Here is a 22,485-nt window from a genome sequence, read left to right as displayed (position 1 = left end):
ACCTATTTGATTTTTATTCTAAAAATTAAAGTAAACTAAAATGTTAGTCACTGATTCTTAGTCTGTGTATAGAATCCGTGATAAATTATATGGATCCGGCATACAATAAAGTCAGTATTGTTGTGAATAAATATGTGGAGTTGTGGACATTCTAAAAGTATTATACTATGGTAATACATTTTCATACTTTGTAGTCTTATAGTTAAACTGGATGAACGACGATTAATAAAAGATCGATTATTCTCTTTGTCTTTCTATCTCTACTCTCTTTACCTTATATAACGGGAACTAAAAAAATGTTTCTAATTATTTGTTGAAATGAAGGTTCATATTATTTTGATTTTAGTATTTTTTTAAAATTATTTTTCTTATTTTGCAGTGAAACATGGACTAGAATAAATTAAGAATTCATTATGGCTGTCAACAAGAGGAAGCATGGATCACGCCAATTAATAGGATTGTGTTGCAAGAACTATGCTTACGGTACTATCCAGTAAGAGTGCTTCACTCTAATATTGCTATTGCACCCGTTAATCCAACATTTATGTCACAGGTCATAATTATGCATTATTGAAATATTTACTTTTATGAAAATTTTGATTGTCTTGCATTGATATACGTCAGGATTTTGATACTTTTTTGATAAATTATGAAACACTAATTTGCAGAATAATTAATTGACTCCCGAGGCCTGAACTTAGTCTTATTCACCATTTAACCCCTCTCTCTCCCAGGAAATGCGGCGAAGCACTTTCAATAACCGCCTTTCTTCTTAATACTTTTTTCTTCCAAAAATGTGTAATCCCTAATTTATCCTTTACAAATTTAACAATTGTTCAAGATGCGTGCTACTAATCGAACAATGATTGCGTCTCTTTGGAGGGCGAAACCGTCCATTCCATTTTCCGCACAAAGTATAATAAAAGGTGAAAATAGGGGAAAATGATGTAGTTGTCCACTTGTCCCGCTGAGAATTCTTCGGGCGGATTTAGGGTTTGACACCGCTGTTGACGGGAAGTACAATTTGGATGAGGAAGACTAATTTGTCGGCTTTTCAATCTCTGTAACTCTGGTAGATCATTGATCTGCTCCCTTGTCTCCTCGATCTCGGCTTTTACTGCGTTTGTTTGATTTTGTTGTGTCTTTGTTAGAATTTTTGGTTTATGTTTTTGAGGAAGGTTCAGAGAATTTTTTATTTGAATTTTGTAGTTTCTTACGTAGTTGACTATCGTGATCTGTTTAGTTTTTATGATTTCTAACTCGATCATTTTGGAACAGGCTAAACTAAATTTTTTCTGTTTGTGTTACTCTGTTTTTGTTCCTAAATTATAAATGTATACGTGTGGTGGTGATTTCTGTGTTTTTCTGGAAATTGAAATCATGTAACTTCTGCAAAGTGTATTTTGCTTTGCTAGAATTTTTGGATTATGTTTTTGAGGAAATTCAAGAGAATTTTTTATTTGAAATTGTTTAGTTGTTATGATTTTTAACTCGATCATTTTGGAACAGGCTAAACTATTTACTATTTTTTTTTTTTAATTTTGTTTTGTTTTGCTGTGTTGTGTGGTGGTGATTAATGTGTGTTCTCCAGGAAAGGTGTTTAAAATTGTGTAGAATATGCAAATTGTATTTTGTTGACTAACTTGTGCTCTATTGTGCTTATTTTTGTGTGTTCAATTGATGTTTACTTTATGCGGTATATGCTTCATGTATCCGATGGAGTGATGTCCCTTTGGTACTGCATGGAATGAAATTTGTATACTGGTTTTTCACTTAGTTCATTACACATGTTCAATTATATTGATTTTATGCATCTTTGACTGTTCAGGGTATGCAGATTTTGTAAATGGAACGGTCTCTATGAGGCAAAACTAAGATTGAGTTGTTGTATAGAGTTATCTTTGAAATCTTCGATTTGAAGTTGTTGATAGGGTTTCACTCTCTAGGAAGAAATGGATGTAAACTTAGGAAGGGAATTGGATAGGCATTATGATGTTGATTTGAAAAGAAAATGGGAGGCTCAATCTGATGAGACATTTAGTAATGGAACTACCTGCTTATTGCTACCAAATAGCTCTCCTCCTAATTCTTGCACAGACAAGCTTGGCAAGCGAAGAAAGCTGAATGGAGTCGAAGGCAAATGTGGTTTTCACATCAGGAAACCTATGGTTCAACATTATCTGAATTTAAAGAGAAGTGGACCTCCAAAACGTTTGATGTATTATCAAAATGATGAATGGACTGACTTTCCTGAGGATATTCTTGCAATCGTTAGAAAAGATTTGCAGATGGAGAAATCAGTTATAGAGGTAGACTTTTTTGGTAGAATTTGTGTGCTTGACTTTGTCTCTGTAATGCTGGTGGACTTGAAGACAGGTTCACAGCAACCAATTGCATGGATTGATGAAGCTGGGAACCGTTTTTTCCCTGAAAATTTTACAGACTGTGATGAAGTGGATGAATACTATGAAACTAAAAATGGGAACAATTACATTGAGGTAAATTTAGATAATCTAGTCTCCAATGATATGAAGCTGAAAATTAAGATTGAAGTAAATGGATCAAATATCTCAAAGCCAGAGGAATCGTGTGGGGAATCCAATACTATTGTTAGACTAGTTAACGGTGATCTTGAACCTGAGGTAAAAGATTCTAATATGGAAAATATTGATCATTATGTTGGCTCTTCAGCTGCAAAATGTGATGAGGGTTCTGCTGAAAATGAACAGAGAGAGGAAAAAGCAACAATTTTGGGTACCCCTTTGGGCTATCTGGAGTCTGATTCAGTGAGGAAAATGTTTTTTTCAGGCGTTAAGCCATCTGCACATGCAGATATAATTGATATATACCGTGGCTTAAGCATTTTCATGAAAGGTAGATCGGAACTTTTTCTGAAGCAGGCTGAAATCGTGAAAAAACTGCATGGGGATGCCAATATCCGATTTGCGTGGCTTCCTTCTTCTAAAAGTGTGCTTTCTAGGATAATGAAATATGGCCTTGTTAGTTGTGATACTATCCAAATGAAATCTCCGTATTGCTATGGAGTTCATCTAGTTGCTATTGATCATACTGAGATCAGGTAAATGTTGTTTTGCTCTCTTCATTTGTTGTTGAACTTTTCAAGAAAAAATAAAAATCTTACCCTTATAATTAGAGCTTTAAATTTTATCGGATTGTTTTTGCACATTTTTGCGACACGACAATTTTATCATTCTGTCGGTTTTTTTTTTTCATTAAATAAAAAAAATTGGTTTCTATTTATGTTTCATAATAATTAGCTACTACTTTTGTTTTGCCTTTTCCTCTCTAGTGCAAACTACTGTGATGTTGACGAAAATGGTGTACGACACATGATATTGTGCCGAGTCATTATGGGAAATATGGAGCCAGTTCATCTTGTATCTAAGCAGTTCCATCCCAGCAATGAGGCTTTTGATAATGGTGTAGATGATTGTCAAAATCCAAAGCATTACATAGTTTGGAGTATGAACATGAACACTCATATCTATCCAGAATATGCTGTTAGTTTCAAGTTTTCTTCTGAAGCTGAAGGTGATAATTTAATCTGCTATTCTTAATGTTTCGACTTATGACTCTCTCTTGTTGCACCCAGAAATGTTGCATGCTTTTGATCTTATGTCGTTAAAAGTAGTTTGCAAGCATTACTTCAAAGTAAAAATACTCTTATTGACTTATTCTGAAAGTGAACACATCTAACACTTGGCATTTACTGTGTTTTCATGACAGGAGCTCTGGTTGAAAGTGAGAACCTGAATGATATTTCAGGGGTTTCAGGGGTTAGTACTTGTTGTCAGGTGTCTTCAGATCAGGTACGCTCGGACTCCTCTCCAGCGTGGCCGGTGAGTGTTCTAACTAAAATAGCTATACTTCATTTCCCTTTTCTCTTTTCTTGGGTTTGTTTTATATTCCCCTGATGCCATCATCATTACATGTATTATATGACTGAAGCAGGATGCTAACATTTGAATAGTATTCTGATATCTACATTTTAAGAAGCCATATTCAGGTATTTGTTTTCCTACAAATCCAATCTGCTGGATTAAGTGTGAATGGTGAGAATAGATTTTTCTTCTGCATGTGGATGAAGCACAAGAAGGTTGCTAAATGTTGAAATCTATTCATTTCCTCAGGCAGAATGGTGTTCCTTTTTTTCTTTTTCTTCTTTTTTGGCATGTTCTCTTTGCTGTAGGAAATTAACTTCTAAGTAGAAAACGGTTCAAGTAGGCATTGCCAGCATTGGTCTTTTATAATTGAACCTCAATGGCTGTTTCTACAATGGCAAGCTGTTTTGGTTTTCTCTGCTTTTATGCTAATAGAGAAGTCTTCAATCATTGAAGTCGTGCACCCAGTCTCAGGCTAGTATTTACAAGGATTGAGGTTTTAAAAGTGTTACAAAAGTTAGAAAGGAGAATCTGTTTTTGAGTGTTGGAGTCTTTAATTGGTTTCTTCATCTGTTTTTTTTGCACTACATGAAGTATACTTTGTTACTCATGATATTCCTACGTAACTTACATTCATTTTTGGGTGTCCCAAAGTTGCATAAATGGAAAACATGCCCTTCTTAAAATTCAATCTTAAGTTGGAAAGAGTATAGTTGACCTTGATCCACATTTTCAAATAGACATTTCCCTTGTTTTCAATTTTTTTTTTTTTTCTGTGCTGTAAGATGCCTTGTGAAATATTATTTCATAAAACTTGATTGCATTTCTCAGAAGTGCATACGGTGGCATATAGTGCAGAGTCCTACAAAATTAGTACTACCACAGTACCACGCATTTCCCAATTTTAAGTTCTATAAACATACTTGTCATTTGCTTTATTCATTCTAGCAAGTAGCAAGTACAACACATAATGTTCTATGTGGGTACCAGCTCTTTGACTTTAGTGTCTAGTGAGCGAGCACGGTTTTAATGATTTTGGTTCAATGCATCTCTGGCTAGTTCACTTATATTTGTTCAGTCAACCTTCCTAATGTATTAGGCTTGGTATTTCATTGTAACATTGTACAGGCGTCACTGAGTTTTGAAGTTGATATTTGATAGAATTACTTGTGTAAATTTTTAGGCAAACAACAACCGTCAAATTTTACTACAAAATCATCAAGGAAGGGTTCTTCCTAGGATCCCAAGGTCCCCTTGGATGCCATTCCCCACATTGTTTGATGCTATCTCCAAGGAAGTTGATCCAGAGAAAATGGGAAGAATTAATAGCAGTTATGAGTTATTCAAGGTGTGTGCATACAATTACATTGGAGTGTAATTTGGGCCTTCACCTATTTCTCTTGAAGTTTGTATATCTACCTGCGTCTTCATTTTTGTGACATTTCCAGAGTAAAAAGATTAGCCGGGATGATTTGATCAGAAAGCTGAGGTTGACTGTTGGAGATACCTTATTGAGGAACACAATAACAAGTCTTCAGGGCAAGGTGAGATTTGTACCGGTCTATTAAAAAAACCTGCTTTCTATATACAAAATGATTTTTTTTTCTACTTTCAATTGAGAATCAAAGATTAAAAGGCTGGTTCACATGGTCTAATAAAAGAGGACTTCCTGGTAGATCATCCAGAGATTATATAGGCTGGAAGCACTCTACTCTTTAGTCTCAACGTTGGAATATTAGGGTTGTGTTTGTCAATTCCCAGATTCATTGATTGTTTAAGTATATTATCTTATTACTGCATGTTTCCTTGCTTTATGACAGATGATGCTTCAGCCACCTGGTGAATTGGTCACTACAGTGAAACCAGAGCCCGGAAACTGAAGAGGTTCCTTGTGTTCAGGTTGTTGAGAAGGGTGGCTTTTGTTATCTGTATGAGTAGTATAATCATGAAAATATACCAAACTCTTTTCCTTGAATTGCAGTTACATTACATATGTCAAAATTAAATACTAGTTTGCCTTTCGTTAATGTGAAGGAACATGCTTCGACTCAGCCATTTTGTTTCTCATATTTTTTTCAGTATTGGTTCCTTAAAGAAATACGGAGAAAGAATTTCTTTTTTTTTTTAAATTTATTTTAGTAGTTAGAGGGATGAGTAATGAAAACACTTCCAAGAGAGAGGCAGCAGACACGAGTACATGATGTCAAATCAAGGGCTGGTGGGGAAGTAACCCTACCTTACCCCCCACAAGAATGAATCAGAATTGTCAAGGAAATGTACATCAAAAGTTGTTAACCCAAAATCTAAGTTCAGCTACTGGGAAGGACAAAGGGGTTCTCCTGTGAAATACGGAAAAAACACCTCAGCCCGACAACACTATAAGAATCACCAGCATGCAAATTGCCCCACTTTAGAGGCCTGCACAAAGAATATCTGTCTTTAACCTAAGTTTTGGTTAAAAGTTGTGCTGCTGCTGTCCAGATTATAATTTTAGCCTTTACCATTTTGTTAGATCCCCATTAGCAAATGCGTTAGGCAAAAGTCAGGTTCACTCAGCTCATTCTTCCTAAGATTGATGGACCTCGGACTTTCAGTCGCTTTGGCCCTGTCTCTGTGGGTAATGGTTCCCTAACAGTTCTCCCTGACCCATGCTGGATACTGTCATCTTTCTTATGCTTCACCATTGGTTCCTCGTTTGCCAACTTCTTGCACTTCATTGAAATGGGTATTACACTACCTTTGTGTGGTCTGTCTCTCAGAGCAGAGTACGGATCTTCCTTGGAGTGATTAGGAATGGCGCTTGAAGTGTAACTTCTGCCATCAGCAAGAGAACACTGTGTAGTATTAAATTTCCCAGAGCGTCCATCTGATAGATGCTTCTTTAGCCGTTTGAATCCCTGCAAGATAAAATACATTGGATTACTTCTCCTGATTGACTACTATTCCATTAAGAGAGCAAACAAAATATGGACTTGGAACAGATTGCAATTTCCAAATCGAAGGAAGAGTTATATAATCTGCCCAAGGAAGTCAACATCCATCTATGGTTTAACATACTGATAAGGGAAACAATTTTTAATGTAAAATAGCTAGAATCAGGTAATGTGTACCTGGTGCTCATTACTGAAAGAAACGGTATCATGAGGACTTCTATGCAACAATCTAGATCGTCTCTTTACCCTGAATATTTCTGTATCAGATTCATCATCGTCATCTTGATCTACTATATGTCTAGTCTCTGAGCTCTGTACTTCCGTATGGGCACTTAAAAAATGATCAGAAGAATTAGGAACTGGAGTTTCAGAAACAGAAGCTCCTGTGTCCATACTCAACAGAGTCTTGCAAACTGTCCTTTCTAACTCACTCTCTGTTTCCCCAGGCAATTCAAGATTCAAGTCACAGTAAGGGATATAATCATTGTCCTCTACCTTCGGAAACAAGTTTGAAAGGATATAAAAATCCTCACTCTTTTTGTGAAGTTTTTGAACCTCATACAACACCACTTCCTCATGCTCAAACTTCTTAGCTGCATCTTCCATGTCCAAAATATCTTCTCTTAAACAAAGGGTTCTATTGCTGCCACATGGTAGCTCAAGTGACCAAGGATCTGACACAGCGCAGAACTAAGCATTAGGTCCAAAAAATCTCTAGTCTAAGTATAAAAGACAGGGGGAGGGGGGCGAGGAAGGTTCAGTTTGCACATACCATGGCGAAGGCAGACTGCATGTGATGAACAGGAGCAATTAATGTATGCCATGTAACAGTCACGTTTGCATATGCTACAAAGAATGGTACCATGGGAAACTAAACATATCTCTGTACATGCTTTTACTCTCATGAGGCACCACCGGGCAAAGTGATGAAACCGTATCAAATTTACAAAAGATGCTTTTATGTTGAGGTGAGACTTCATTTCTTCCATTACATACTCATGATCTTCAAGTTCCAAACTCCTAGATAGAAGCATTGCTTCTTTGCAGAGAAGCTCCTCATAAGGAAGGAGGGGAACCCTATTAAGAAGGGCATAACGATGGCAAGCAATTGAACCCACAGGAAACCAATCACCAATTGCAAAGTTCACAGCCTCACCACAGTTAAAACCTAAAAAATTTGTAAAACATTAAAAAATTAAAAACTGCTGCACCATGTGTGAATAGTCATCTAGATTCTAGAGGAACAAAACATGGAACTTTATATTATGCTAGATATTATCAATTGTAAACACAATTTAAATCTTACCATGACTAAACCCTGCATGATATGCTCGAGGGAATGTCACAACAAATTCACCGGGATTTTGCACAGCTTTGTAGACGGGAACATCATGTTCTAACAAGATATTAGGAGGAAACAATGTTGTCTTCCCCAAAAGGACATCAAAAGCTCCATCCTCTCCGTCAACTGATAAAATGTCATTGGTGTATACGTGCTTCTGGACAACCATCTCAAAATCAAGTGCTGCCTGACCAGGAATTCCATACCAAGTTTTTGTAGCCCCACAGTGGTGATAATTTATACTATACATGGGAAAACAGAATGATCAGTCAGAATATAAATGTTACCAATGTGCTCACGTCAATAAGATGAACATTTACCTGTACAAGAAATGGTCTTCAACATGCCATGCAAACATACTAAATAGCATTCCAATGTAAAGCATTGGTTCAGTAACTCCCTAGAGAACAAATTATAACATTTAGAACACCAGAGAGAGTACCTTCAAATTGAGAAAACAATAAAGAGAATATGCGAATTATTTCCTTACCGGAATTGTTTTTCCAAGAAGTCTCAATATGGATTTAGGTAGCCAAGAGACTCTCTGCAGCAGAAATTACAATCTTATTAAAATTTGTAAGAAAAGAAGATGACATTGAAATAAGGAAAGGGGGTCACCATGAAGAGCACAATGAAATGGGGAGTGTTGACAGGACATACTATTCCTAACCACAACTCTTACAACCCCAATGTCCCCCACCCCACCCAAAAAACCAAGGAAAAATGCTGGTCAATAGGGAAGATAAAATTAAGAGAAAACAAATCTTTACTGTGCAAGAGGAGAGAGGGAGAAAATAATAATAACAACCAAAATAAGAGATCTAGTCTGAAAAAAAATTTCTATTCACACATAAAACCAGGAAACATATCAACCAATGATTAAATCATGATTGCAAAATCATAGTAAGAAAAAGAGAAACACTAACACCACTTTCAAAATCAGAAATTACATTGAAAAAGAAAAAGTAAGTTAGCAAGTAGCAAAGAAGTCGGTGAAATTGGGAATAGATAATAAATAAATACAATCAGAGTATTTATTAACCCTCATTTTAAATAGATTACTAAACATTTAGAAAATAAACCCACATAAATTTTGCAATGTAAATTGGAAGCTTGTTATGAGATCAGCACCTTAAGGTTCCATCTGCTTTTTCCAAGCTGATCATTTGGAGAAGATGAAAAGGCGCTACCATCAACATCGCAAGCATATTCAACACTCTCAGTGTTTCCACAAGCTATTTCATGCCAAAATTCTTTTTCCAAGTATGATGGAGGAAGGCATCCAGCACTACAATACTTTCGAGCATAAATCTTGTTTGCCATTTTCTCGAAATCTCGAAATGAATAGTTTCTGAAAAATCACACTTCTTTAACACCCAAACAATAACTCAACTGAGGTTGCGTAAATATGATAAAGAGGCTAACCTTCCACTCATAAAAAAAGTGACCTTGTCCTCCATATCCCATTCAGCTAACCGAAGTGGTTGCACTCTAGTTGTAAACTTGAAACCGGATTTCTCTTTCATTAAAACTACACCAGCAGGAACAGAAGCAGTAATGGGAGACACAATTTTGCATATACCTGAAATTTAAGTTAGATAGTACACATGTATTAGTTGACAAGAAAAAGGAAATGGAAAGGGAAAGGGGGGGGGGGGGGGGGGGGACTACTCCCTCTGTCCACAAAATTCCTCACTCCTACCCATTTATTTGGTCAGGTTGACTAAATTTTTAAGTTTAGTTGCAGTTAAAAAATCAATTTTTTAAAATAAAATTATATATTACAACACAATATTAAAAGAATAGAAATCTTAAAGAGAGAACCTTTAAAATGTTATCCAAAACTGAATGGGGGCGGTAGGAGTATTATTTATTAAATTGCTTTATACAAAGTATAGCATTTGAATGGCAGCACCTGTTATCTAAATGTGTGTGTGTGTACACAAGCTTTTGTTTTACAAGTAGAATAAATATAATATGAATATATAATTTATTGACTCTAACAGATTATTATCAGAGGCATTACCATATTTGGAAGCTTCTGGAGCAATCTTTTGCAGATAAACTAAAGGATCCTCAAACTCCTCCTTCTTTGGATAATATATTGGACATTCCGGAATCTTGTCAATCCAATCAAGATTTGATGTTTCAAACTTTGAAACCCTGTGTTTTGAGAAAGCATCTTTTCCATTTAACATTGCAGCAGACTGTGGATATGTGTCTAAGCTACCAGGAATTCTCACACCACAAGTTGCATGTGCTCTTAGAGCATCTCCTCCACTTCTGCTCATCATGTTGCCAGAACATGCAAAATCATTCATTGATTCTGACTTCATACGTTGAAGCCTTTTCCGCTTCAAGAATTCCAATTTAACTTCCCTTGACATGCAAACTTTTCCTTCCACCTGCCATAGAAGAAAAGATTCCAAATGAATCAAACATTTTAACCATGCAAAAACAATGTTGATAAATCATTACTCTGACACTAACTTGAAATTTTATATAGAATCAAAGGAAGTTGATACAAGACAAGAATTCTTTAAAAACCACTCCATAACAAAAGCAACCTGTTGAAATTGAGGGATTGAGAAGCCTGCCAAGTGGCGAATAGCCACCACATGCCAGTTAAACGGAAGCAAAATATGATAGAAACCAAAGAAAGAAGGAATAGAAAGGAAACATTATAATGAAAGATTATAATAGATTGTCTCTATTAAATTGTATAAAGATCCTATATTTATAGAAAGAATTAATGACCGTTTAGGTCCCTTGACTATGTCGTAATTACCAAATTGGTCATCGACTATCAATTTGACCAATTAAGTCCTCAACTATTGATTTCGTAACCGATTTGATCCTCCTTAATTACCAAATTGGTCATCAATCAGTTTGATAGAGGATCGAATCAGTTACAAAATCAATAGTTGAGGATTTAATTGGTCAAAATTGATAGCCAAGGACCAATTTGGTAATTACAACATTGTTGAGGGACCAAAACGGTCATTAGTTCTTATAGAAACATCAGGGCTAAACCAATCCTACTAGGAATAGGAAACTTAGCCTACTTCTACTATGAATATGACTAAGGTTTCCTATTATTCAAGTAATTCAACACAACCAAAGGGATATGCAACTATTCTGAAAATGTTATTATAGCAAAGTGCATTATAGTGCATCAATGCCTGTTTAGGACTAAACAATTTCAGATTCTCCATGCCAGAATTTTATGAATTGTGTATCAACGCCTGTTAAGGACTAAACCATGTTCAGATTCTCCATGCCAGAATTTTAGGAGTTGCTGTCAGCCTTGAAAAATCAACAACAGAAATTGCCAAACATCACATGCAACAGGCTTGTATCTATCACAACTTCAGAGTTATTACTAAACGTCTAAACAGTGAGCCTCAATATGCAATGAGATATACAGAGAGTTCAGATGCATGCAGCTTCACATAGATAATGTGCACCCAATGTGGCTTCCTAAAAGTTGTGAGCAGTAAAAGGTTGAGAAAGATATTAATTGAGGACATAGAGGATTTATTTTGTCCATAACATAAAATTGCGTTAACTGAGAGCGATACATCAGAGTAGGTAATCAACTTATGCATTGCAACCAGTAAGGATGAAGACCTCAAGAGCCTGAAAATCACCTTCTACTTATTGCTCAATTGAAACTCCAACTTTATCCAAGTAGATTCAATAACCAGAATCAAAGCAACAAACTGGATAGAGAACAAAATTGACCTGTTTAAACTAGAGGAAAAGTGGAAAACTGGCAAATATAAACGGGAATATAAAACATCAAAGCAGCAGACCAACTCCCAACACAGCCGCACACAAAAAGCCAGTAAAAGAAAGAAATTATAACCATTTGACCAGCATCCGACATAGAATATGGCAGTTTCTATAAACCTAATAAGGTATATACACAATATAGGCAACCATAAACATTAAATAAAAAATTAAAAAATCACAAAATACAACAGAAAAAATATGAGACTGGAAATCATAAATTAATTAGCCTATGGTATAATTACTCCCGAAAAATTTAGTTAACAAAATTAACTAAGATATAAAATGCATTAGATGCGAAGAAGTATGTGTATTACATGTTAGGGGTAAACGTTTCAACGAGAGGTCCGCTTTGCAAAATAAATCCATGAATTTCAGTAGGATTAAACATTTAAACGAACTCTGGAGATCCAAAATTCCGCGAATTCCATGAACTACTAAGAAAAATAAATGAAGAAAAACTAAAACACCTTATATATTCATACATTTAACTAGACACATACCATCTCATTCCGAAGCTGTTCTATACTCAACTCCGTCTTAGCTCACTCGTCGCCGAAAAACCAGCCCCAAAAGAAACAAGCAAAAAAAAGAAACAATACAGACAGAGCCCTAGATCACGATCTAGGGCGATAAAATCCACAAACAAGGCCTTAGGCTCGCCACATTCTCTCGAAACAGCGCAAACCGAGCCAAACTCGAAGATCAGAACGATTCTAGCGTCGAAGTCTGCTAACTCTCTCACCAACGAGAGAAACAAATCCGAAAGGCAAACAAGGTATTAAATGCGCGAAAAATTCTCCGGCAAAGCTGTTAGCTGACGACGATGGCGGTTTTCCGGCGAAAACGAGACGTTTTCCGATGAGCTAGAGAGAGAAAGTGAAGACAGAGGAAGGAACGTGAGAGGAACAGTAGATTAAATCCAGTAGGCAGGCTTTTAGAAAACCGAAAATGAGAAAAATGGCTTTAGGTAACTTATATACACACATACGTATACATTATTATGGTTGCTATTAAAAAATTCCCTTGTATTATAAGACAAGACACTATTACTTTTTAATTTAATATATCTAATTGAGTACTTCATTAAATTTCTGAAACAATACAATATATTTTATCAATCACATAATACTCACTCAATAATACGGAGTATCATTTTACCTTTCACGGGTCAAACTAATTTTTCCTTTTAATGTTTGCTTATAATTATCAATTTTTTATGTTTATTTAATAATATTTTTATTATAATTTTTAAATATATAAATTTTATATACTAATATCAAATTAAATCAAACTAAATATTATAAAATAAATTAAATTCTAAATAACTTGAGTCAAGTCAGATTAACTAAACTAGACACATAATATAATGGCATTCGAAAAAAAAACACATAATATAACGAAGAAAATATCATGTTAACTAACACTCCAAAAAATTAACCTAGTGAATTAAAAATTTCACTTAAAATTTACTTTTAAGTCACATTTGATATATATATATATATATATAAGAAATTGGGAAAATACAAAGGAATTTTGGGGGCGTTTGATTCAGGTTATATTACATAACCAAGGGAATGTGACATTCCCGAGCTTACATTCTTATGTTTGGTTCATATTCTCTGAGGGAATATAACATTCCAAGGAAATACAACATTCCCTCCACATAGGATTTTGAAGGGAATGTGATTCCCTTCATTTTGTTAGGTAATGAAAAATAACCTTGGATATTTATAATTTTTGTCATTTTAATTCTAATTATATATATATATATATATATATATATATATATATATATATATATATATATATATATATATGTATATAAAATTATTTTTGTAATTATATTATATATTTTTTATTACGTTATGTTAGCATATAAAATAATTTTGTTTCTCAAATTCAAGATTTTAGTTAATATTTTAAAATGATGTAATTATATATAATACCGTTATCTTATTTATTTAATTTAATTTTTAAATTTATTAAAATATATAAAAAATATGTTAATATATATATATATATATATATAAAAGATAATCCTAAATCAAACATGATTATATTACATAATTTAATGGAATAAGGTTCAAATTGGCCACTGAACGTAACCTGAAAATGCAATTAGGCCACTGAACTAAAAAAAAGTGCAATTAGGCCACTGAACACTCTAAATGTATGCAATTTCACCGGATAGCAGGTTACCATCAATTTTAGCAGGTTACATGCTTACGTGGCAGCTGAGTTGGCATTTTTAATAATTTTTAAATAAATTTTAATAATAAATTTATAAAAACAAATTAAATAAAAAATAAAAAATAAAAAAAATAAACCCCTTCGTTTTTTAAAATTTTCTTTTAATTTTTTTTAAAAAAGAAATTTATTATTAAAATTTATTAAAAAGTATTTAAAATGCCAACTCAACTGCCACGTCAGCAAGTAACATGCTAAAATTGATGGTAACCTGCTATCCGGTGAAATTGCATACATTTGGAGTGTCCAGTGGCCTAATTGCATATTTTTGGAGTGTTCAGTGGTCTAATTGCACTTTTTCTTCGTTCAGTGGCCTAATTGCATTTTCAGGTTACGTTCAGTGGCCAATTTGAACCTTATTCCTAATTTTAACTAAACACAGAAATCTCAGTAATTTAACATTTTCAAGAATCTAACATTCCCTAAGATAATTTAACATTCTGTGAACCAAACGGCCCTTAATGTTGTAGTGATACCCGTAACCCGTTTATTTACGGGGAAAAGGAAAGAAGTGTGAACTACGAAGGAAAGTGGGAGGAGGTTGTTACGTCGGTTCAACCAAATCCACTGCCGGGCATTAAATCCCACCGTTTAAAAATCACACCCATTATTCCAACTTTACCCTTGACTGGTACCCCAATTTACATTATATTTAATGTCATTTTATTTAATATTCAGGGATGAAGTTGAGACAGGAAGCCAGGATCCCGTGCGCAAACGAACACCGTACAACTGCCTCAACGGTTGCATAAGTCGTTAGATCATTGTTCTATTGTTCGGCGGTCGATGAAAGCTTGACACGTTGGGTCTGTACTTGCAGCAGAGCTTAACGTTTATTATTATTATTATTATTATTATTATTATTATTATTATTATTTTTTGTAACAATGAGAATAAACAACAGTTGATATGCATTGGCAAAATCAGTTTAATGTTGGTTACCACTGAAAGTTGAACTTAAAACGTGGTTATCAAAAAGGATATGAAGTCACTAGGAGACCCAAAGTTCAAAAAATTGATCGAATGTGTTATTTCTGGAACCGTCATGATCGAAATAGTTGGTCTTTAATCCATTAATTTGCTGCACCTTCACATTCTTTTGTGTCTATCCGGCCGTCTTAATATATCATATCGTTGTGTATGCATGATGCTATCAGTTTTTTTTTTTTTTTTTTTTTTTTTTTTTTTTTAAACTTAGGTGATCCTAATTTTGGCGAACTAATCCTAAGTCCACAGGACCACGTTCTAGCAACGCTATCATGTTTTTTAAAAAAAAAACTTAGATGATCCAAACTTTGCTGGATTAATCCTAAACCCACAAGACTCCGCTCTTAGAGCCACTACAGAGGTAAATCGCGAGTTGCACAATCAACCCATCGGTCAGATTCTAATCTTCATGTGCACACAAAAAATCCAATCTCCGCTCACTGCGCCTCCGATTATGACCTTTAATTTAGGCGATGAACCAACTACGCTAAACTCTGAGGGCGACGCTATCATGTTGTTGACCCAACATGTGCTAGGTTAATTAAATATTTATTTATTGCTTAAATATGAATTTAAAAATTCGAAATGATGTGTATGTGACGCGCACCTGTGCAAAACAGACATATTTTGTGTGGGACAATGAGTCCCACGAAAAAACTTTCATTTGCAGTAAATTTTTTCCCTTCTCTCTCCCCCACCTATGCAAAAAAAAAAAAAAAAAAAAAAAAAAAAAAGGAATGCTCTTATATTAAATACGTGCATGTGTTCGTTTGGTGTGCTTTAAGCTTTTATGCTATATGTACAATCAATTTAGATATAGTTAAAAGGCAACCACAATCGAGTTAGTTAGGCAGTTGAGTTAGTAATCATAAGGTTTCAAATTAATTCTATGAGAGCGGCATATTAGCCTTCTCTAATGATCATTTGCCGGTTAGAGTCATAAAACAAACTTCACATAGAACACACATTCAAATAACTCCTACGAATTTTCTAGTAAATCAAAAGATATTTGTAATTAGAATTTGTACAAAAATTTAAGATGAAACTAATAATTGTTATAATATGCCAAACCTAAATAGGCACATTTGTGCATAATTAGGTGTGACTTGACTCACATCTCTAATTGATTGACTAATTGAAATATTATAGTTTATTTTAAGAACTAAAAGTGTAATTAACTCTCTATCCAATTATAAATGTAATGTTTGAAATCATAAATGTCAATTTTAACCCAAGATTAATGGACTAGTCTAAAAAAAAATATATTTAATTCACGGTTTAGAGGCAATAATAATAATAATAATAATAATAATAATAATAATAATAATAATAATAATAATAATAATAATAATAATAAAACACAAGCGTATTAGCTCAAAACTTAACATATACACCGTCAAATGTGAGTATTTATTTTTTAAAAGACTATATATATATATATATATATATATATATATATATATATATATATATATATATATATATATATATATATATATATATATATATATATATATATATAGCGCTCATATGTGGTTATGTCATTAGGTGTGGTCGTGTGGTCGTATCTGTGTCGTTGAATCAGTTTAATCTAACGGCAGTAGTAATTTTGATAATTTTTGCGCGCTTTGGTAATTGTGGGTGTTATGGTAATTACAATGACCATTTATAGTGGGTGGGTTTCAAAATACACCAATAGTGTTGACAACATACACCAATAGTGTAATAAAACACACCAATAGTATGTTCCCGTGTTATGGTAATTACAGTGGCCATTTATAGTGGTCGGGTTTCAGAATACACCAACAGTGTTGACAACATGCACCAATAGTGTAATAAAATACACAACAATGTGATTTTTCCTATTCCGATGTTTTATGACGAGTTTACCCTTGCAATTCGCTGGGTAGGAGAATGTGCGCGAAAATACAGAAAAAATATTGATTAATATGATTCATTAGATCTATAAATCTATCTAATCTAACGGCCTATAATTAATCATATGATCACACCTAACAACATGGCCACATGTGATCACCCATATATATATATATATATATAAATTCCAATAATTAGTTAAAGATTAAAAATGTATTAATGCAGGTCAACCCACAGTTTCTTATTAATATTAGATAGGGATAGATTGGAGATAATGTATAGGGGAGGGAGTTTACTTTTGGGGTTGAAGCTAATGATTAATTTTCAACATACATTTAAAAAAAAAGGAAATATAAAAATAAAAATAAAAAATTAAAACTTTGAATGGATAAGAAAAGGTCTTTGGCAGCTCAACTGTGAACGACGAACAGTTAACAAATTTCACTTTCCACTTTTCCAGTTTTTGGCTTTACACCAATATTACGGTTTTAGCCTCCAAATTTACACCAAAATAGTAATTTTAATTATTTTTAAATCAAACAACGAGAAGGACCCTTGAAATTAGATTAAACTCGATTGTTAAAAATCGTAATCTTGCAAGAGATACCAAGTTTCTTGTCTCCGAGAATCTGCCAAAGAGAAATGAAAGGAGCATCGTACACCTACAGACTTTGATCATGTTGGAGGGAGAGATCGCAATATTTGTAGTTCTATTATGTTGAACCACCTCGATTTGCTATTGAGATTCTTAATTGTTAATACTTGCCGGACGTTTTGAACTAAAAAAAAAATAAAAAAATGGAACACTATAATTTTTTTTAAACCTTAATAATTCAGAAAAATGAGAAATAAACACAAAATAACAAGTAACAAAAGAACCATTTTTATCATAATTGATAAAGCAACTACTAACTACCCTCATTAAAAATGGACAACTCACATCACATGCATCATCCTCTAAAAATGAAAAATATTGCAATATTTTTTAAGAAAAGCTTATAGTGTCAACTGGTATTGATACAATTTGCCTTGTCTCCATGCCTATGATTCTATGAAGAAATACATTAAACTAATATAGTTTTAAGACTAAACACCAAACTGCATTACATATATTTTTAGATTTGTAATGGGTAATATCAACTATAATTCTCACAATATCAAGTACAATTACATATAATATGATTCGTTGTACTCGATACAAAAAGATATTGATACCCATTAACACCATAAATGCTTTGAAAAGTAAATCGGGAGATATGTTTAATAATCCACTTATTTTCTCAAACTTTTTTCAAAAGGTTGAATCTCAAACTCCAAGACCCTCCACAGGCCGACTCGACATAACATTTTGAAAGATGTAAATCACAGTGACTCAATAGCTTAACAGACATAGTCAAATGCCGATGCGCACAAGAATCTGTCCCACTTTGAGATATAATTCCCATATTGCAGCTGTCGAGGTTCGAACATTAATATTTTCTCATAAATACTGCATACTCGAAATGTTTGTACACATGTTTTCTTTTAAATTTTGTATCAACCGAACATTACAGCGATTAACAAATTTAACATATCAATTTATTTGAATTAACCAATTAATTAAGTTACATCCCAAACATCGTAAAACATTTTAAGTTTAAAAAGGTTATAACTATTGGAAAAAAGAAGTTACCTCAAAAAGTTACAACTTACAAACCGGAGAACAACATCATTCACTCCAAATGGTCCGAAGGGTACTTTCGGTAAGTTTTGCAATGGACTGAAATGCCTTGACTTGAACGCCGTTATTACGAAAATACTTGGCGCTTTTTATAACAGAAATAATGAAACTGCATATGCTTCACTTTCGTGTGGGCCCACACTGACCTAACTGGATGGAATCCTATGAAATAACACACTACTAGACACGAGTTGATCTCCACCCTTGGATCTTCCTACTTTTATGTTGTGTAACATTGACCCCGTTATTTTAGAATAATGCTCTGTTTGGCCGTTTCAGAGAATTCTGAAATTAAGGGGAGTTTGGTAAATACTTGTTAGTTGATTGGGATAGTGAGTTTGATTATTTGATACTATTAGTTGATTGTAGAATTTTTTTTGGTAAATTAGATATTAGCTGATAACTGATTACATACAAAATTACTTTATCAAAAAGTTGATGAAAAAACCGTTTTGAGCAACTTTTTGAATTTTAGTGTTTTGGAGCAATAAGCTATTACAAAAAGGTAATTAATCAAACACTCGTATTGGTTGTTTAACCAACTCAAACTGCTAATAATGATCAAACAACCTAAAATTAACTGATAGGTTAACTATTTTACCGAACAGGGCCTAAAACAATTTTGTGTTATAGTGAGATTCGAATTACTGGATCCCTTCAATTAAACCATTATCATCAAACTTTTACCATTATAGTTGATTTTTTTTTTGCGACTGAAGTGGTGAATTGCTCCAAATGTATCCTAAATGCGACAATGCGAGGGATACGAAGGGCGAAAATAATTGCAACTATCACACTTCTCTTATATATATACAATGACAAAGGAAAACCGCAATTACTATAGGTATTTTAAATATTAGGTAAACTGTATTAGGAAGACCTCATGCGATGGGTTCAACTAAAATGGTGTTGATAATAATTAAACTTGTGACATTTAAATACGAAAATCATGTTTCATCTACTTTTCCATCCCTTTTTGGAGCATTATTATTCAATTTTGATAATGCTTTGGCAATTAAGGAGAATAATAAATTATTCTAAATATGATATGATTTGATACAGATAATATTTTGTTTTGTAATAAATGAGCTGTCGCCATCTGCTAAATTGTACATAGCTATTGGCTCTTTCAGGTCAACAAGCCCCCTGTTTTAGCAATATTAATCACAGATGGAATTATTCGTTAATCTCGAGGCATGACTAAGTCAATGCCTTATAATAATAATAATAATAATAATAATAATAATAATAATAATAATAATAATAATAATAATATATTTAGTGTAACAATTCTTTTTCTTTTTAATATTTAATATTCAACTTTTGAAATTTTATCAAATTTGAGTAAATCTTCTATGCATAATTATTTCACCAAAAAATTCGATGAAATGACTAAGTTTTGTAGATCTTATAAGACCGAATGTGAAATGTTAAAAAAATGATAATTGAACATATAAATACAAATATCACTATATATTTACCAAAAACATTAGATCATGTGAAAGAGATTTGAGTCGTTAAACATGAGTCAACACATCTGGGTGAGTCACCTCGGAGTGTAGCTAGACCAAGGCTCCACTTTATTAGTCATATTATGTGGTATGTTTTTGTAACATGAAAAAATATTATCGTAGTAATAGTAAATAAATTAAAAGACGTAAAAAACTAAAATATAATTTAAATTAAGAGTTATTGTCATTTTCAGTCCATCGACTATTATTCATTGTTCACATTTTGTCACAATTATTACTTTTTCAAATTTGGTGCACAAGTATACTTTTATTGTCACATTTGATCTTGCAGGCCAACTATTAGACAACTACTCACTGAAAAATGTAAATTTTCTCTCATTCGGGGTTGTTACAAGGTAGAATTTGTCCATTCAAATCTAAATACACAATACTATTACTGAATTTTTCACCTGTAACAATCCCAGACGAGAAAATGATTACATTTTCCAATAAGTGATTGTAGGAGATTTGACTAGCAATGCTAAATGTGGCAACAAAAGCATTCACCAAATGTGTCAAAATTAATAATTGAAAAAAGTGAATAATAGTCAGAAGACCAAAAACAATAATCTCTATGAAACTAGTGAAAATTATTCTTAACTTATTCGTTAGAGCATCTACATCAATGATTTCTTCACAGTTTTTGAGGACAACATGACTTATAAGGAGGAGAGACAAAGTTTGGGGGTGCTCCTACAAGGTTGGTTTTTTTGTGGGGCCTGCCGGGAGAGAGAAAATAGAAAAGATAAGCTTTACAGGTGCGTGGCCTGCACAGACTGCACTCAGTCGGTGCACGCACCGGCATGTCAGGAGGTTTTTTTTTTTTTTTTTTTTTTTTTTTTTTTTTTTTTTTTTTTTTAAATGTTAGCTTTTTAATTTTTGTCTCTCTTTTTCCTTCTTCTCTTTCTCTCATCTCTCTCATAATTGGCACCTCAAAAAAAAAAACAAAAAAAAAACATTGCTATTATAGAACTTAAAATGCCATGATTGGTTACCAATATAGTACAGATTTGGGCATGTTACTGTGGGAGATTGAAGTGTGAGAAGATGGAAAATGACTTCAATTGTACTACAAGTATGGATACCTTTTGCAAGATGCAAAGTGACCACAAAAGGAAGAAAACAAAAAACACAATGAGAAGTTGAAGTTAAGAATGTATAAAGTTTCAGGGTTTGGTACATTTCTTGCCATAAAAGGAATGTGTTTGCATTTGTGTCTGATTCCCTTTGGTGTAAATAATAGTAAAGAAATATCCAAACTTTTTATTTTAGAAATAAATATCAAATAGTTCTTTAACTTAATTAAACATCTAATTAGAAAAATTACAATTAGGTTTCCGAACAATCCAAAATCATACAATTAAACCAATATTGACATTGCATGTCGTCATGGTTCTGCTAACGTGACGATAATTCGATTAATTTTTTTTTTTTTTTTAAAAAAATTAAACGAAATTTTAGCAATATATTAACACTTTTGTAAAAAATTTAAAAAGTATGTCTTAAAAAATTTTTAAAAAGTACAAATTATATAATTAAAAGTGAGTGAAGGTCCCTTTCAAAAAAAAAAAAAAAAAGTGAGTGAAGGTCACATTCTTACGCGTTGATTCCTCGTGCTAAGTAATCTTAGTGAGTCACCAATATCAACAACCCATATATATATATATATATATATATATATATATATATATATATATATATATATATATATATATATATATGAACCAGACTCCCACATAAAAAGAAATAATAATTTAACACATTTTTTTTACTAAAACTTTCAACATTGATAAATCATTACAAATGACTGTGATTTGTCCTTACTTTTTATAAGGGGACCCTGCCATCATTTGAATCTCCAAATAGGGGTAAGATGATAAAATGAGAACATGATCTTTTTGTAAAATGTGGGGATTAATTTCAACTGTCCATCATGATTCATTAATTAATGATTGAAGATTTTGGTATAAAAAATGGTCAATTTTATAATTATTGAAAAACTTTTAAGAGCATAGTTAATTTATAATTATTATAAACTTTGAAAGTTTAGTAATGTTAAGATCTTAGCCATTAATTTATCAAGATGGAGTGTATGGATGCAATGTCTCCACATTTTCTACAAGGAGAGTGTGTTCTCACATGAACCTCACCCCCCCCCCCCCACATATAT

The 22,485-nt window shown here is 33.0% G+C and overlaps 2 protein-coding genes across 5 annotated transcripts; one reads left to right on the top strand and one right to left on the bottom strand.

Annotated features, from left to right (window-relative positions):
- The first annotated feature begins 930 nt into the window (after positions 1–930).
- On the top strand, positions 931–5,953 carry LOC109152874 (inactive poly [ADP-ribose] polymerase RCD1). 3 transcript variants are annotated; one of them, XM_019300544.1, is made up of 7 exons: positions 931–1,072; positions 1,829–3,079; positions 3,311–3,552; positions 3,748–3,788; positions 5,086–5,250; positions 5,351–5,446; positions 5,723–5,953. In XM_019300544.1, the coding sequence occupies exons 2-7, from the start codon at positions 1,953–1,955 to the stop codon at positions 5,780–5,782; spliced, it is 1,731 nt and encodes a 576-aa protein (XP_019156089.1). In that variant the 5' UTR covers positions 931–1,072; positions 1,829–1,952; the 3' UTR covers positions 5,783–5,953. The 3 variants fall into 3 exon arrangements, with proteins under 3 accessions (XP_019156089.1, XP_019156088.1, XP_019156087.1); XM_019300543.1 differs by having other exon boundaries at positions 3,748–3,830; XM_019300542.1 differs by having other exon boundaries at positions 3,748–3,860.
- A 147-nt stretch (positions 5,954–6,100) lies between these two features.
- LOC109152873 (lysine-specific demethylase JMJ706-like) lies at positions 6,101–12,939 on the bottom strand. 2 transcript variants are annotated; one of them, XM_019300540.1, is made up of 10 exons: positions 12,473–12,939; positions 10,204–10,582; positions 9,603–9,759; positions 9,309–9,528; positions 8,668–8,721; positions 8,498–8,577; positions 8,142–8,419; positions 7,608–8,003; positions 7,013–7,509; positions 6,101–6,799 (listed from the first exon to the last, which is right to left on the bottom strand). In XM_019300540.1, exons 1-10 carry the CDS (start codon positions 12,473–12,475, stop codon positions 6,455–6,457), a joined length of 2,409 nt encoding a protein of 802 aa, XP_019156085.1. In that variant the 5' UTR covers positions 12,476–12,939; the 3' UTR covers positions 6,101–6,454. The 2 variants fall into 2 exon arrangements, with proteins under 2 accessions (XP_019156085.1, XP_019156086.1); XM_019300541.1 differs by lacking the exon at positions 12,473–12,939 and adding an exon at positions 11,828–12,102.
- Positions 12,940–22,485: the final 9,546 nt, after the last annotated feature.

This window comes from Ipomoea nil, unplaced genomic scaffold, assembly GCF_001879475.1.
Source record: "Ipomoea nil cultivar Tokyo-kokei standard unplaced genomic scaffold, Asagao_1.1 scaffold2480, whole genome shotgun sequence".
Classification (NCBI taxonomy): domain Eukaryota; kingdom Viridiplantae; phylum Streptophyta; class Magnoliopsida; order Solanales; family Convolvulaceae; genus Ipomoea; species Ipomoea nil.
The sequence above is the reverse complement of the archived record's forward strand: the minus strand, read 5'-3'. Positions and strand labels throughout refer to the sequence as shown.

Excerpts from the sequence above, each read along its gene's own strand:
- LOC109152873 (XM_019300540.1), bottom strand. Across the intron at positions 9,529-9,602 it reads ACTTTTTTTATGAGTGGAAG|AAACTATTCATTTCGAGATT; the intron begins GTTAGCCTCTTT and ends GTGATTTTTCAG. Across the intron at positions 8,578-8,667 it reads TTCTTGGAAAAACAATTCCG|GGAGTTACTGAACCAATGCT; the intron begins GTAAGGAAATAA and ends TTTGTTCTCTAG.
- LOC109152874 (XM_019300542.1), top strand. The coding sequence starts at position 1,953 with ATGGATGTAAACTTAGGAAGGGAATTGGATAGGCATTATGATGTTGAT. Across the intron at positions 3,553-3,747 it reads GTTTTCTTCTGAAGCTGAAG|GAGCTCTGGTTGAAAGTGAG; the intron begins GTGATAATTTAA and ends TTTTCATGACAG. Across the intron at positions 5,251-5,350 it reads GCAGTTATGAGTTATTCAAG|AGTAAAAAGATTAGCCGGGA; the intron begins GTGTGTGCATAC and ends TGACATTTCCAG.